At 43.8% G+C, this 17886-nt stretch overlaps 2 protein-coding genes across 4 annotated transcripts in view; both read left to right on the plus strand.

Annotated features, from left to right (window-relative positions):
- stat5a (signal transducer and activator of transcription 5a) overlaps positions 1–3860 on the plus strand; it is a 55176-nt gene extending 51316 nt beyond the window's left edge. For all 3 annotated transcript variants that reach the window (XM_053852518.1, XM_053852519.1, XM_053852520.1), the window contains one exon: positions 1786–3860. In XM_053852518.1, coding sequence (XP_053708493.1) covers positions 1786–1909 — 124 coding nt within the window. In that variant the 3' untranslated portion in view covers positions 1910–3860. The remainder of the gene's footprint in view (positions 1–1785) is intronic.
- A 4721-nt stretch (positions 3861–8581) lies between these two features.
- plcl5 (phospholipase C like 5) overlaps positions 8582–17886 on the plus strand; it is a 71794-nt gene continuing 62489 nt past the window's right edge. Inside the window, exon 1 of the mRNA XM_053850674.1 lies at positions 8582–9126. Within this exon, the coding sequence (XP_053706649.1) occupies positions 8854–9126 (273 nt within the window). The 5' untranslated portion in view covers positions 8582–8853. The remainder of the gene's footprint in view (positions 9127–17886) is intronic.

Consider the following 17886-nt stretch of genomic DNA (forward strand, 5'->3'; position numbering starts at 1 on the left):
ACTTTCAAAGACTTCATGGTTTCAGATCAGAGGGGGGCAAAGTGTGGCCAGGGGGCCAGATGCGGCCTTTTGCCTGTATCTAAGTAGCCGTCACAGAACAAAAGCACAGAACAAATTGTACTATTTGTACAATTGTACAAATTGTACTATTTTTTCATCATTCATTACTGTGTGAATTAAAAAGTCTTCCGACATGTATGATTGATATTGAGAATATTTGGATGAATTGAATACTAAATAATAATATATTTAGATTTATAATAACATATATATATCTATCTGTCTGTCTGTCTGTCTGTTTGTCTGTCTGTCCGTCTGTCCGTCCACCCATCTATCCATCTATCCATCTATCCATCTATCTATCTATCTATCTATCTATCTATCTGTCTGTCTGTCTGTCTGTCTGTCTGTTTGTCTGTCTGTCCGTCTGTCCGTCCACCCATCTATCCATCTATATATATATGTATATATATATGTATAGATGTGTATATATATATATATATATATATATATATATATATATATATATATATATATATATATATATATATATATATATATATATATACATATATATATATATATACATATATATATAATTGAACCACAATGGAAAAAAAAAACATTTGCAAAACTATACGACCCAATATGATGACATATTTATTTATTTTATTTATTATTTATTTCCTTTCTCATTGACTGCAACAGAAGAAGCATTTTTATAGATCAAATTAAATGAGTAAATGACCCAGAGGAATTATGACCTTTGGCTCCTGTCCCAGCCAAGTTGGACTCCATTTATACGGCAGATGAATATGATCAACATGTTTCTTTAACAGCTTTCAGCTGTTGTTGTTCACTTTGATACGCCCTTCGCTTTCAAGTGGCCGTCAGCAGTGTGTTTACAATCAGATTACAAAAACATGTTTTAATGGCAGGTGTGAAAGAGCTGGTGATGTTGGACCGTAAGAGGTGTTATCCGAGAGCTTCAGTGTGATTCGTGGTGTCAACAAGTTCATGTGCTGCTGTCTTCCTCTTCTCCTTTCACCCGTGCCCCCATTCATGGCCTCCCTCACTCTTCTGCGTGAGCCGATGCATTACAGTTGCCATATTAATGACAATAGTCGTCGTTCATCCCCACTGTGTGTCGCAGATCGAAGGAGTATTTTTACACGTCTTTTTCAAGATTGAACCAGCAGCGGTTTCTCATGACTTATGTGGGAGGAAATATTATATAATATTATAAAAAAAATAAATTAAATAAATATAAAAACAACCTGAAATTTGCACTACTATGCGGCCATTCAGGAAAAAAACAATAACATATATTAAAAAACGTACGTAATTTAATATAGCAATATGAGGTATAAAAACATATTCACTGTTTGATAGTGACAGCAAGCCTATTATTTGTTCTGAGCCAACAAACAAATGAATAGGAATAAGTGAATTTAGGACAGTAAATTCACGAGAGGTTGATTCAAGTGTGGAATGGAACGTCTCTTGTTGTGTAATTATTTGTGTTATATTTATTCAAAGCAGTAAAAGTGGATGTGTCTGTCCATATGTCTTGAGTCAGAACATTTTTCTTCTTCAGCACCTGATTTCATCCAGTCATCTGAGCCTTCTCTGTGCTCGCTGCGGTGAGAAAACATTGAAGAGCAAATGAAGCCGCAGCTCAGGGAAGGGAGGCTCATTCAAAGCAGTCAGGATTTAGGAACTGAACTCGCTCTCTGTTGATGGTGTGCGTCCAGAGGTGGCTTACTCTGCGTCCTCTTCACGCAGGAGCGACAACATCCTGGATGCCGACGGTGACTTCGACCTGGACGACACCATGGATGTGGCGAGACACGTGGAGGAGCTCCTGCGACGGCCCGTGGAGAGCCAGTGGGGAGGGCAGCAGTCATGATCGCTGGAGCCGGCAGAACCACCCCCTGCCTCCCGCCCCGCCCCGCCACCCGCTGACATTTCTCATGGTTTAATTCCATTCGTTCGTCTCTCGAATAGCTATAATGTGAACTGTTGATGTTTTTATTTCTGTTCCTCTCAGCATGAGTGCCCGTCTCTCTGTGACCCGTCTCTCTCTCTCTCTGTCTTTCGGCTCTTTTGTCCGTGTCCACAAGTGTTTGTCCAATAGACCTAGGTGGCGGCCATGTTACAGTGTTGTCTAGCGACACCACCAGATTTCACCCGCCGATTCCTACAGAAAAAGACGCGACTGTTCCAGCTCATTCTTGGATTTGGGGCGTCTTTGAAACCTCATTGTTTGGTAACTCATCGCTTTGCATGTTTCCTTCAGTCCATACACTAACCTGCCGACTGATGTCGACACACACACATCAGCACTTCTGCCACCAGCTGTAGCGGGGGGGGTGATCGCACTCCCCCCCCCTCACCCCATCCTCACAGGGCTATCTCACATCACTCTTAAAAATGCAACACACTTGTATCCCTTTCATTTGTTGCCATCTGACTTGCATGCTACAGTAATAAAATAGCATTCATGAGGCAATTCTTGAGACGCTGCATCCGTCTCTTATCGAATTAACTACACACTTGGGGTGAGCAGATTTTATACTTCTGTCTCCGCCCTCTCCAATACTGCACGCAGTTCTGCAGCCTCTCAGTCACAAGGTGGCTGGCTTCAGTCCACCCAGGGTTGAGCTCAGGTCGTCTTTGTGTATTGAGTTCTTCCTGTGTATGTTTCCTCCTATAGTCCTGAACACATCATTGTGTTAGGAAAGCTCTTGCATGTCTGTGTGGGAACACAACAGCAAACATTTCGAAGGCCTCGCTCGCCAAAATGTGTCTCTTCAAAGGAAATTTGTGTAAATTATGCAGATTTTTGCCCTTAAAGTTTAAATTTTATTAATTTACATTATACTGTAAAGCTAACCTTTTAATCTTATATTTAGGAGGGAACGTAACACGTTTTTTTTAAAGCGTTTTAAGTGTCAACAAAAGGTGTTTCCCAGTTTTTAAGTAGTGGATAAGTAAACGGAACAATTCATGTTCAGGTTTCAGAATTGTGTCATTTGATCAGCCATAAAGGGTGAAGTGCTTTATTTTCTGACCACGATATGACGTTTCATGCGGCATAAAAAAAACATTTCCAAGTTAAGTTTGCAGTGTTGGAGTTGCGTTTCATCTCATACAAGTCAAATGGCTGCAATTGTTGGGGACAGTTTACCCGTCGGTCTCTCTCAGGTCCCACCACTCCACTCATCAAGGCTACCTCGCACTCTCCGATGACAGTAGCGCCCCCTTGAGCTCTGCTGCTAAGACAAACACACACTAGTTGGTACGATCTCTCGCTTCTTTCTTTTTGCCTGTGGATGCTTGAAGACTTGACACCGGGCCTTGCACACCTCTGGACCTTTGGAACCCCACGATCCCGTCTTGCTGACTAACAGATTTTCGCTGGCTTGTCCGTGCTGGGACTTTTGCGTTTCCTCTGCTGGATAGAAACACGTCAGGCCTCAGGAATGAACCGCTCTGCTTCGCCGAAGATGAAGCTGATTTATGTATAGAATCTTTCTTTCTCGCTTTATTTTGTGATAGATTCACTGTCAGAAACCCTTTTGCACCAATGGAAAAATCAGAAGGACTCTTGTCTCAACATAATATTTAAAGTGTTTCCTCGCAGTTTTCTAACGTTTTCTAACAATGAAACTCAGCCACACAAGCGCTCTTGTGGTCCCCTCACCCTCCGGGCTGCTGTTCCACTGTAGCTTCTGTTTCAGCTGACATGTTGCTGTTGTTCCATGTATCTACTGTGTTTGTGCTTTTGGGATTCACACTTGGAGTTTTTTTTTTTTTTTTTTTAATGTTTTCCGAGTGGAAATGGCTGTCGAGTTCAAACGATGAAAAAAATAAAAGTTTTATAAATAAGTTCAGTTGTTTAGCAGATGTTTCATGAGCCTTTAATGAAAGACTGCTACAATTGATCAGGACTATTGACTCATATATATATATATTTTTTTTTTACATATATTTGTATAACATGTAGGGAACTTTGCGCAAAATGCATATCAAAAATGTTTGGTTTTTTAGCATGTAACGTAACAATTACACTGTCCATATTTTTTTATATTTTATTATTTTTCCTAATTAGATCCAAGTTACATTTAAACTTAATTTATTTTTATTCATTTATTTAAATTTATTCTCATTCTGTCCTTCGCCTTGACGGATACTCACATTTCTCCCAGTAATATTATGTGGCCTGTTAGGACATTTTAATCGCCCTGTCCCAGACACATAACCTCTTTGTCTGCTACTGCCATCTGGTGGAACTAAGACACAAAACTCTTCCAAAACCAGTTCATACTTTTGGGCCAGACTGGTCCAGTCAAGTCTATTGTGTATATGTTTGCTTTATCTTTTCACCCTCTTCTGGCAAACATTGTTCACCACATCCATCTCTTCCATCAAATCTTTCTTTCTCTCTTTATTTTGTGATAGATTCACTGTCAGAAACCCTTTTCCACCAATGGAATAATCAACTTCACTTGTCTCAACATAATATTTAAAGTGTTTCCTCAAGTGTTTTCAACGTTTTCTAACAATGAAGCTACACAAGCCCCTTTTCTCTGCACCTGCGCCTGGGAAATGCAGCTTCAACTAGCTGTTTGTAATCTGGCCGGAGAGAAAATAGTCCATTTAAAAAAAACATAACAGTACGCTTTCGCAAGCAACACAATTATTAGCAATTACAAAGTTCTCTTTGTGTATCTGTCTAATGCCCTACTCCGTCACAGTAGTGGCTGGACCATGAACCACGCTGCCCCTCAGGAAACAGACTCCAGGATGCTGACTGGATGCATTTCTGGTGTCATGTTTGGCCTTTTTCCCTCAAATAGTTATCATAAAACATTATCTTGAAAAGCTAAATAAACGCAGCATTTTACTGAGTGAATGTACAGTGGGCTTCCGCCCTCCTTGACCAGCCACTATTGTAGGCAAAAATGGATAAATAGAGGAGAACGGAGGTCCTTTGCAGACCCTACGACCATGTGCAGGCCACCGATTGTTATTGAACAAAAGGCCTGCTGGACGTACACAGCGGCTGTTGCCTGGATACTACATTGAAGTGCAATAATGCTCCGCAAGCTCATCAGAAACACAATAGCAATAAGAAATACTTATGATTCCAAATACATATCGAGCAACCATAGCATTCAGAAGCAAAGACTGGCTGAATTCTGGCTGAATTATATTGCCACACATTAACAATTTTAGATGTATTTGTAATTTGTAAATGACAAAACAAAAAAAAAACTTGAAGAATTGAGAGAAATTACAAGGGAAAAATATATTTTCGTTGGTTATTGTTGAGCTTCCATGTTTCTGTTTCTGTTAGATCTGAATATTATTTTATTTTATTTGAATATTATCTATCTATCTATCTATCTATCTATCTATCTATCTATATATATATTCATGTTTTTTATATGTTACGTCAATATTTCATGCGTTTTCTTTTCTATAAATGCGGCTATAATAAATATTCATTGTACTAAACAATCGTGATCGGTAGTTTTTGGAATTTAAAATTCAAACTTTCTCACCATGTGTTGTAATTACAAAATGCCACCAGTAGATGGGAGCAGAGACGAATAGATCAGGTTGACAGGTCGCTTTTTAGAACGTGTCAGTTGTAAATACGTTTTTAAAACCTACTGAGATATGATAGATATAGATTATAGGTGCTGAATTTATAATGTCAATTGGATTAAAGAACGAATAAGAATGGAATAGTTGATGACGAATACAGTAATAGAATATATAATATTCAAGTTCACGTACGAAGAAACAATGTCACACAATTATTTAAAACCCTATTGTTGGAGCTTCTTTTGTTGAGAGTGAGTGGAGCTATCGATCCATTTTAGGCAAAAGCAAAATGCATTTAAGAAGGACATGTTTGAAAATTTGCCTGGAGAAAGGAGACTCTCTGAGCTCTTTTAGGCCTCAGAACCGTGTGCTGTGTTCCTCTTCAGGTCACCCATGAGCTTCCACAGCATCGCCAAGTCCTCTTCCGGGCCTCTGGGAGGAGCAGAACCGGGCGGTAATGGGTCCAGGAATGTTTGCTGGAAGGGCATGCGTGACGCTCTGGGAAGTGTGCGTGTGACAGGTGCTTATAACTGGGTCCTGCGGGGACGGCAGGGTGAGACGGCGAGTTGATCACTGGTGGCTGGCGAACTGGAAACTCACCAGGAGGCAGAGGACAGTTACCTTCGTCCAGTGCTGCTCTCAACTGCTCCCCCTGTACCTTCCTGAATACCACCTCCAGCTCCTTCACTGCATGACAGTTAGACCATTCGTACAAAACGTATTTGGGGGATGCAAAGTCGTTTTTGAATATGAATTCCTCAGGTTAATTCCCAGCCTCTGAGAGAACAGGAAGCGCAGCAGCACATCACAGGAAGACAGAGAGCTGCAGGGATTTCCTCTTTTCACAACATGGAAATTGTTTTAATGACGCACCTTCATTACCATATAGACTGTCAATAACATGATTCACATGTCAACAAGCGGGGCCCCGCCATTTGTCATGTCGAACTTGATCAATATTCCGCGGCAGCGATACAATCTAGTCTAGTGTGTGGGAGCAGGCAGAGGTCAGATCCGGAAGAGGAGACAGTGGAAGTCCTCTGGGCCTTGTGTCTGACGCCCGGCAGCGGGAAACAGACCCAGTTCCTTGCTCCTCCCACTGTTTCATTTAGGCCTGGAGACCACCAGGAGATGGATGATCTTTGGGGACGTCACTCGCCTCCCTCTTGGTCCGGTCCGACAGCTGGGCGGGGCAGGAGGCTTTTAAAAGCAGGACTTAAGCTGAATTATTTCTGAGGATGCATAATGCATGAGTCCAACTAGCGACAGGGTGGAGCGGATCAGAGTCCCGCACGGTCCCTGTCAATCTTTCAAGCCCAGCTGCGGCTTCAGTGGTCCTCTCCCGCATCATCCTCAAAAGCATCCGTGGGTCTGACCCATATGGGTCGGAGCCCCGTCATCACCTAGTAATTCATATTCAGCTGGGATGCTGAGCTCACACGCACGTTATTAAGAGAATGAAGAGCGGGAAGGTGGAGCCTCCCATGAAGAAGCCATTTGCAGAAATACTGAAGTGTCATGCTGGTAACAATGGTCACGGAAAGGCGCTGGATTTCCCTAAAAAATAGCTGTTGAAATTTCAATAAAATGTGGCGGTGACTAACTCTGCCCTGCAGACGTATCATCGCATATCACTCGCTTCAGTGTGGTCCACGACTGGCTGTTAATGAATGTGTGTCTGAGGGAGCAGGTCTCAGGTGACTTGGTCCGACCCCTTCATGCAGATCACATATTTCTGCTGAGTCATTTATAAACCCAGATGCTGTGACGCCCAGCAACAACTGTCAAGTCACAACCTTTGCACTACTTTTCAATTTCCTGTTCGAAATTTGATGTCTCTTGTGTGTGAATTTGACCTCAGTAAATTTACTTTTCTACGCTGTATAATTCCAGCAAGTAAAACGATCATTTGCCTTGTGAGTCAGTTGCATCTGAGAACGTGAAACTGCCCGTAACAAGTCACATTGACTCACAACAGGAGGGCGTTTTAAACACATGAAAACCTGTAGTACAGAAGAAACAGAATCTTAAATGTCTACATTTTGATCCTTATATAATAGGGGAAATGTGATGTGACATTATACCCTTAAAATGTTACTCTAGATATTATTTCTTTCTATTTAAAGATCCTCAATGTCAAAAAAAAATTAAATAATGGAGGATTTGAACACACAGAACATGTAAATCTAATCTAAATAAATGAAAGAAGACCATCTTTCATTTATTTACATGGACAAAAATACTGTAAAAAAAAGAGTTACTTGGTAAAAGAGGAAATAAATAAATGTAGGCCTTAGATTTGGAATTCATATCCCAACAGACATGTCATGTGGGCCACATAAATGCAGGAAAAGGGCAACATGTGGCACCTGGGCCGTGCGTTGAACAACATTGATCTAGCCTCTGGTGACTTTGCCAGGTCAGATGTCGTGTGTCTGGGCCCTGAACGTGGTCTGCCATGATTTTTTTTATTTTGTTTCCTTTCTATTTTTCCTTTTTTAATGTTACCAATAATACATGATACACATATGCTTCGCTCATTGAACTATTATTTTCTTTGTTTATTTTGCACTGTATTCATTTGATTTCTATTCCCACCCCTCGAAATCTGTTGAAATATTTCTCCAGTCAGCTTCACCTGACCCTCTTTCCTTAGCTGTCCTTAGTCAGGTTATTATCACAGCACAACATGTTAATAACGCATTTACGTCAAATGTGTTATCCGTGTGGTAAACAACAATAGGAAGGTGGTGACACTGGTGCTTTCTTTGCTCCCCAGTTTTGTTTTTTTTTGGGGGGGGGGGGGGGGGGGGGATCTCATTACAATTGTTGGCACGTGCGTTGACATGGACGCGCACGCGGATGTACTGCGGCTGCGCACTGCCAGCCTTGAATTTGTCCCGCGGCTGCGGGGGGGGGGAGAGAGACGGGGAGGGAGGGAAGAGGGAGGGAGGTGAGCTCCGGTCCGACTCTCAGGACTGTTCGGGACTCCGCGCGCTGGAGGACCTCCTGATCACGGGCGCTTGCTGAGAAGAAGAAGAAGAAAAGAAGAAGTGTGTGAGGGCAGAAGGCGGTCTTCCCCAGCGAACCGGAGTGGGCGGCGTGAGGACGCGGGGTTCCTGCCCGCTCCTTGTTGATCACAGTCCGGCTTCTGAGATGGAGCGGCGGCGGTGATCTGGAAGTCCACGCTGCTTTGAAACCACAGAGGAGATGTGGGCTTCGGTGTGACGCGGGATCATGGCTGGGCTACACGCTTCTGACGCCGTGTCGGGGCACTTTCTGGACGCCCTCGGACCTGGACCGGGGGCCACCGTCGGGATGACCGCGGATGCGGCGGCGCGGACCCCCTCCAGCACCCGCGCCTACTTGGAGGTGTCGGCCGCCGCTCAGTGCTACGGAGCCGAGGGGGTCTATACGAACGGACGGTACCGGGAGCACGGGAGTGGCAGCCGCGATCACTCCGCCGACAGAAGCCAAGGTGGCGGGAACACACCTTGCGGCATCATGAAGGTTGGTGGCGATTAACGAGAAGCGTTCTCAAGGTGACACGGATGCGTGGCACATTTACAGCCCACGCGCTTCCAGGAGCGCTCGCTTTCAACGGCACCCTCCAAATAAATGAGATTTAAGCTCCTTTTCTAAAGCTCATTAGAAGTTTGCCAGCCAGATCATGCGCAACTTGGTGCCCCCTCAAACGTGTCAACCAAAGAGAAGGCGAGGCGCACAGAGAAATGGACTTTAGTTACAGTAGAACTAGTCACTGAACTGTATATGCACTATAACAACTCCAAAACCATTTCACGGTTTGACAAATGTCATACAACTTCACTGGAAATAAACCTTCATTCATATATATATATATATATATATATATATATATATATATATATATATATATATATATATATATATATATATATAAAAACTTCCCCGAGTTTCCCAGCGGCGCTCGATTTAAAATGTGAAAGTCAACTCTAAAAGTAGCTATCTTCAATGATCTTCACCTAGAAACTATCTTTATCTCCACTCATGGCTCTTTGAAGAGTGATTTCTGAGCAAATCGAGCGATGCCTCAGTGTAATGTATTGACGTGCTGCTTCATGCTGGGGTGTTGAAAATAATAATAATAATAAATTGGAATGTCAGGTATTGATTTTTCAGATATCCAAGATGCAATATCTTGATTTCCGATGCTGATAAATGCAGGTCATTTCAGGCCAGATCGTATCTGCTGTCATGAATTATTGCTGTCGTGCTCGTATTAAACATGTCTGTAAAAAGTAAGGACACTGCTTCAACTTCAGTTCCACTATAAAGTCTCTGCAAGATATTGGTTTTCGCTATCGGGGGTAAAGTAACCACCCCTTATTTATATAGCAGCTCTCAGACAGGCAGTGGTCACTCACAACTCACGTGTTTTCGCCTTTATTTGGCTGATAAACATGTCTTGCTTCAATGAATAATGCTGCGCTCTACAGTAACTGTTTTCACTGCTGTGATCTCGCTGCATGAGCACAGCGAAGAGGAAAGACGCTGATTTTCCCCAAGTTACTGAAGATCACCAGACTATTCATTCACGTCGGGATCTGAACTTCACTGACTAAAACCTTCTCGATCGTAAGGAATCTCTCTCACTGTGTTCAACGTGTTGTGAGAGCAGCGTGGATCGATCAAGATGCTCCGTATTGCGCAGCTTGTTTCCGCTATTTCCTTGCTCCGTCATCAGTTCAGTTCTGAGGTGAGGACGACTCGTAATGCTAAGAACTGACAGAGAAATAAGGAGGTTGTCGCGCGGCTGATGACAACTTCCTTGAGACCGGCTTCATCGTGGGTCACAAACCAGCGAGTTTGCGCAGAGCGCCGCCAGCTGAGGAGAAAAAAAAGGACATCGCCTGAGGCGCAGAGGTGCGAGGCTCCACAGCAGGAGGCGAGTTGGACTCAGACCCACCCGAGACAGAACCCGTAGTGTGAAAGCGATTTACATGAATCCAGCACTAACATCCACAGGAAGGCAACAGAGATGACACGCAACAGTCAGTAAACAATAATAAAGATAAATTAAACCTCCCATCAATGGATTCAGTGTGACAACATCCCATAAAGGCTAGTCTGGAAAAATGTGTTCTTAAAAGGTACTTAAAAGAAGGGACAGTCTGATCTCCTGGGGAGACTTGGCTTGGTCCTCTGTAGATTTCAGTCTGGACGTCGGAACAACCAAAAGGGATCTGCTGGAGGATCATCCCTTTTTGAGTAGGTGGGACTCACTGTCGAGTCATAGCAATGCTGAGCAATGTTCTTGGTGGACACCCTGGAGAGATGGACGCCAATGTCGCAATAGTCTCTTGAGATTCAACCCCCCTCTTCTGTCTTAAAACAGTCAGTGATTGGACGTGTTTGGCAGTTGACTGTGAATCTCACGCGCTGTGCCGGTCCACGTTGGACCTGGCTCGGTGTGAGGGAGGCTGGTGGGCAGATTGATGCAAATGAGCTCTCCCAGCAGTGTGTTACCTTATTAACTTGGCCCTCGACAAGAGATGAGTTAGTGTTTGCCCCTTCCGTAGACATCCAACTTTGTCCTCTTGTCACTCTCTCAGTGGGGGTGACGCTGTCATGGTGGAGAGGCTGCGAAGTGGCTGGAGGGCGCGTGCGTGCGTGTGTTTCTGTGTGGATGATGCAGACTTGTTATGTAACGCTGGACAGCTGCAAGGCTGGCTCTGGCCTTGCCACTGGCTGTAAAGCTCACCACCAGCGTGGACAGCAGAGAACAGTCCAGAGACATCACCTGTGTGGTCTCCTGACGTATTTGAGACGCTGGCATGAGGTCGTCTCACGCTTCTCTGCCCCTCCGAGTGTCATTCTCCAATCAAATAGATTGGAGCTCAGTGAGCTCTCATCCGATTGAAGGCTGCCAGAGATGAGTCCAGAATATGACTGCGGGGAAAAAAACGTTGTGGCTGCATTATACAGCCACAAACAAATCCAAATATGTTCATTGTTTGCAAGAAAAATGAACCAAACTAAGTTCCTGACAGTTTCAAATTGGCAGCTCGCAACACAGTCTGGAACAAAGTCAAGAAAAAAACAGATAAATAAACCTGCCATGAGCATGCAGTAGGGGATCCTGAAAACTTTTATCCAGCACTGTCACCAAGTTGCGGAAACAGTTGACTTCATAAAAGCAGTGTGCAGTCAAATCAATGTAACATGACTCAGGAATTTTGGCGCATATGGTCACATGATTTATTGGCCGCTCAGTCGCATGTTTTCTTGCGAAAGTTGAACGGAGCTGTGTGCGTGAGCTGCAGTGCTGAGTCGCCTTGAATATGAATGAAGGTGTGAACGTCGTCCAAAATCCAGATGAAACGGAAATTTTCAGTTCCACACAACCTCTTTGGCGGAGGGAATAACTAGTGGAGAGCGTCTTTTAACTGTGACCAGCTCCGTCCTAAACCTCTCATTCAACGGATGAAGTTAAAACCTATCTTCAGCGAACCGCTGTCTGAAGTTTACAGCGCCTATTTTCTACCAGAGACATATTATTGATTCTTTAAAGGCGTCTTGGCTTGTGAGGTAGATAGGATCTAGAGAAATATAGATCGATATCTTATATTTATATGGACTTTTTTTTGCATCCATCCATCTTCACTGGCTGAATTCTGTGCATGACACAATACTTTTTGTGAATAAAGCTCCTGTATTTTAGGCGTAGTATTTTGAAGTCCTCTTCTGTATGTGTTTAGAATTCTTTAATATGACATCCAGTGACTTTCAACTGGAATTGGACCTGATCATTGAAGTATTGCACGTTGTACAGGACTAAAAAGAGTCACCAATGCTAAATACATTGTGACATTATTTTCTGATAGTTATTGAGGTCTGCGTTTCCTTGTTGTCCTTGAATTGTATGCAGTATTTTCCATGTGTGTAGCCATTAATGCTGCAATGTTTTCAAGAAAAATCTAACGTTCTAAATCTAAATATGAAATCAATTTACTCTGTTGTCTAGTTTTGTCTGATGGTTGTTAAAAAAACCAAAACAAGATTGCTGAATCAGCTTTGCGCAACTCACTGTTTCATTCTAACGCCACTTTGTGTTACTGTCTCAGAGTGTGGCAGGTATTGTTGTCACCCAGCGGCTCGTGTCTGTGCAGCTTCAAAAACACGACCGTGTCAGGAACTACCGGCGCGGTGGGCTTGAACGTGACGGTGCTTGCTCATGCTTTTTGTGGCGACAGGACACTTCAAGGTTCACAGCTTCTCCATGTCTATAACTTGAGTTTTCCTTTGTTGATATTTTCTGTTCTGAAAACAGATGTACGTTCTCTTTTTCCTTGTTTAAATGTCAGTTGAACTGACCGCAGTCCTGACATTATTATACTGTAGATGAAGTGAGGTTTGAAACCACTGGATCTCATGACACTTTCTGAAAAGAAAACGTCTCAAGTGGTGTTATTATACATCATGAATACAACCCTCTGACTCTGCACCGTCCACCATGTTCAATAACACTGAGTGGACGACAACTATTTTAGTCTCTCAATCTTCTCCCTCGATGTTTTGCTCTCCTGCAGAACTGCTCACATTACTTCTTCATACGGCTGTGATGCGCTGCCATCTTGAGCTTTTACATCACGACTTGCCAGACAGTTTGTCAGTGGTTGCATCATAAACAAGCAGCTTCTCGCGAATGAAAAATAATAGTCAGCGAAAGAACCATCGCAACGCCGGAGTGTGATGCAATGGTTTTCATGTGAGTGTGTGCTGGCGTTGCATAACTGCCATGCATTATTGTAAACATTTACTGTCTAGTCGGTGGTCTGCTGTGAACAAACCTCCTTTTTTTTAAGAATCTATAAACAATGCTTCTTCAGTTTTCCATTGTGGGAGTGTGCTGATGCGGGGACACCTAAATGAGTAACACCGATTACGCAGAGAGCAGTCGTCGCAGCTGATAACGCCGGTGTGAAACAGAATTGGGAGGCCTTTTCATGCCTCAACGCTCATTTCACACAACAACTTCCTTCCAGATATTTAATTCAAAGTCATGGAATGTTGACTGTAAGCTCTAAAGTTAAAGCACAAATGGGTCTAAAGGGCCTGTTTTGTGTTCAGCGTCTATTTTCAATTACTCATCACATGAGCCGAAACTGTTTTAAAAGGTCACTCCAATAAAAAGTAGCAAGTGCTTAGCCTTTAGTTTGGGTTTGTCTTTGGTAAAGGTCATCGCATCAACTCCACCTCAGCATTTCTAACAGGGTCTTAAAGGCAACACGGAGGGCAGGGTAGTACAAACACTGCTGCAACACAAGGAGTTCAGATTTAAGGCCCGTTGTTGCCGGACACGGCCTTCAGTCCGTGCTCTGCGTTCTTGTTATACCTGCACAAAGGTTACGGGCAGTACCACTGGAAACTGTGGGGGGGCGGTGTTGCTGTTACCACCCAATACTTAGCACTAATGAAACACAAAGAAGACATAACAATAGTGGAAATTCTCCGTCCTCCTGTCATGATATACAGTATTTAACATCCTCAGCAACCACCGCCTCCTACAACGCTGCCTCCGTTTTGGCTTTTGTACAGGAGGTCCGGTCCGGTCGATCACTTATTGTTATCCAAACACAATCTCCACGTTGACAATTCTGCATCTCACGATAAATTCAATAAACACTGCATTGGACTTACACTCATGAACAAGACAGGACATTGATGGCGCGCTGCACTCTCCAGCTCTTCCCCCATTAGGATTCACTGATCGCGGACACACTCTCACAGGCAGCGCTAATGCTACAACCTGGCATCAGTTAGGGACCATCAACAAATTCTAAAACGGTCGAAGTGTTTGTCTTCAACAAGGCAATGAAAAACAACCATTTTAGGAGAGAGAATTGTGAGAAGGTTTTTCATCACACGAGACAAAGGACTGACAGTTTGGATCGTGATTTGGAGAATAGAATATGACTGCATGATAATTTCTTCACATGATTTCTGATATTTCTTCAATAACATCTAGGAAACGTGTCCAGACTGCTCCATAGTTCAAGTCAACCATTCAGAGACATGAGATACAGCAGACAGATGCCTCAATTTAACCCCTGAATAAATATACTTAGACATAAATAATGATGTTGGTGACAAACTCCACTAATAAGTTTCATCATAAAACAGTTTCAAGAGAGACTGTAGTGTGTCCAACACATTAAAATGTATTTATCGTAATAGTTATTGTTATTGCCGAAATGACAACATTTATCACGGTAACTTTTTGGTCCATATCGCCCCTCCCTAGTGATCAGTGACGGTGACAACAGTTGAGGATTTTCCTACGTAAAGGGAGCGTATATGGGCCTATGACTGAGTCAGTCACTGCTGCCCCCCCCCTCAACAGCTCAATACACCACTAGACTGGCAGACTGATAAACATCTCCTGCCTGCATTCTGTAGATGCCTGGCTTGTCAGGGTTCAGGTCGGGGTAGGGTTACCTTATAACCCCCCCACCCCTCCACCCTCTATTGTTCTTCAAAAGTGCTGAACTGAAGCCTCAATTAGTCTCCGGCACAGTCTAGGTCTGGACTCGGTGAGAACAATTGAGTTGATTGGGCCCCAACCAGAGTGTTTGGACACGTGACCTTACCTCGATGAGCTTCGGGGGATAATTGCGCCGACGTGATGTCATCGCACGAGGCGGGCTGTACATGTTTTAGTGCACTTCAGAATACTGGTGGCCTGGTGATGCTGCTCTCTGGTTGCTCTGTTTTTGTGGATGAGTTTTGTCGATCGTGCAATTTCGTCAGGAGTCTGGGGAACACAACGCAAATGTTCTTCAAGACAAATGACAAATGATTTTATTGTTGAAGTCTATATTATCAGTTCATTGTCTGCAACTCATGTTTAATCCCAGTGCCGTGTAAAGGTGCGATTCTCCTTCTCAGACGGAAGCACATGGCGTGACGTGATTCTTATCAGCGCTGCTTTGTTTACTCAGTCGTCTGCCGCTTGATCTGCACTGTTTTATTCCTGCCGTGCTTCTCCTTGTGCTGCTGGCGAGGGAGGTCTGCTGGAGATATCTGCGTCCTGGAGATCAGAGGGGAGAGGGGGAACGATTAGTGCAGGGAAGAGCCTGATTGATGACCGAGGACAGAGTGTGTGGTCACTTTCAGATGCAACCACAGTGGAATCAGAGGTGACACTGGCAAATGCTAATGTGCGTAGGAACATCTTTCAACTACAGCGAGCGGAAATGTGTCACAGATTCAGTGGTGCTTCCTGTGAGGGAATAAAATGAAATGCCAGGGAAGTCACTCTGCCCAGAGGATTCCAGAGAGGAAGTGATGCAACAGAGGTCGTCTGTTTCCAACATGAATTTGGTTTTACTCTGGGATAATGTTAGCCAGGGCTGCAGTCTCACAGCAAGAGAGTCGCTGGTTCAAATCCAGCAAGGGGCAAATACACCTCGGTTCTCGACCACAATCCGTTCCAGACGCCCGTTCGAGAAGCGAATTGTTCGAAATCTGAATGGATTTTTCCCATTACAATGAATGGAAAAAGAACTAATGCGTTCCAAGCCTTAAAATAGACTTTTGTAGGAGTGAATGTAGAGTGTCTGCTGCAGGTGCGCTGTTCCTCTATGTGTGTGGCCGCTGCATGTGGGAGGGGTTGCCGAGTGAGTGAGGTCTCTCCAGAAGTGAAGAGGTGCCCGGTGCGTGTCCAGCTCTGAATGTGCGCTTCTGTGCAGTTTGGCTGTGACAAAGTCATAAACCAAGTCACGCTCTGTCCCAGACTCGCCTCATCCCTGTCCCAGCTCCAGCCCACAACAGGACATCAAACCCTGGAGTGAGCGCTCCAGCACCTCCCCTGTGACACTCTACCACGGTCCAGTGTGGAGACAGGAAAGGTTTTACACCTCAATATGAAGAAAAAACAGTCAGTCAATGTAGCTAACGGGACACGTCTGCATACAGAGGCTGCGTTATACACAATAACAAAGCACGCCGTGAGTCAGCTGATCGGTCCGCGCATGTTGTTCGAACTCCGATTTCTTTGAATTCCGGGACGTTGGAAAACCACTGTACCACTGTATGGGCCAGCCTTGTTCGCCTGGGTTTCATCTGAGCTGACAGTCCAAAAAGATTTTGACCTTGTGAATACATGGTCAATGATTTCTTTCACTTGTCGCTGAATATTCTTATTCAAATGGCATCATTTTATGTGGTGTCCTTGGTTCAAAATTAGCCAGTTAATATCAAAACACATTAAGGTTCAAACCAGGGGTCTCAAACTCAATTAACATCTGTCACATGCTGGACTCGGGCTCTTTTAAGGGGTCCACAGCACTCCAGACAGAAGCCTGGGATTTACCAAAGTATCATGTGCCCTTGTTTTATTATACACGAATCATACTCTCACGTTTTTCAGTCCAGCGTTTTCACACCTGTAGCAACTTGTGTGACTCTGCCACTCACACATGTGACTTGGAGAACTGTTGATCAACTTGTCCTGCTGGTTAACAGCTGGAACCAATTCAGCTGACTGCTGCTGTATTTCCAAGACGGACCCTCAGAGGACCGTTACGCTTTTGATTCAATTTAGATAGAAAACTTTCACCGGGCTCCAATTTATGGACAGATAGCAATGTGTTGATGTGCAGTGTGGAATTTAAAGGTGCAGTAGGCAAGATTTTATGACCATGAAAAAGAGACTTCTGCACGTCTCTTTGTGGATGAGAACCTTAGAGAGTTAACCCATTTTTTTCCAATGCCACCGACTTCTCCTATTGATGCACTGAATGGAACTACAAGTAACATCCGACTTACGACCTGCTCGACTTACGTCCACCCATACTTATGACCATGGCGAGAAGATGCCTATGTTTTTTTTTAATTCAATGTCTGTCTGCATCATGTACGACAGTTACAGCAGCACAGTATCCCAGCATCTCACTCTCACACAGTGATCTACCACTACAGTAGCACCTATAACCCTCGTGTCGGCCATTTTGAATCCGACTTACGACTGGTTGGTCGGAACCAATCCCGTAAGTCGGATGTTGCTTGTATTCTTGTTTGAAAGCCAGCTACGCCAACATGATGCTACAATTTTTCAAAAGTTCAGCGCCACCTTTGAACAAACTAGTTGGCCAAACAGGCTCCAGATCTTAACTTAATAAGTTCAAGTGTTCAAACAAGCTTTATGCTGCAATGTTTTGCAAACAAACTTCGTAACAATTCGCAGATGGTGCCATTTTCTGTTTGCGCTGCTTGCCGCAGATGAAG

The sequence above is a fragment of the Synchiropus splendidus genome, chromosome 19 (genome assembly GCF_027744825.2).
Source record: "Synchiropus splendidus isolate RoL2022-P1 chromosome 19, RoL_Sspl_1.0, whole genome shotgun sequence".
NCBI lineage: Eukaryota > Metazoa > Chordata > Actinopteri > Syngnathiformes > Callionymidae > Synchiropus > Synchiropus splendidus.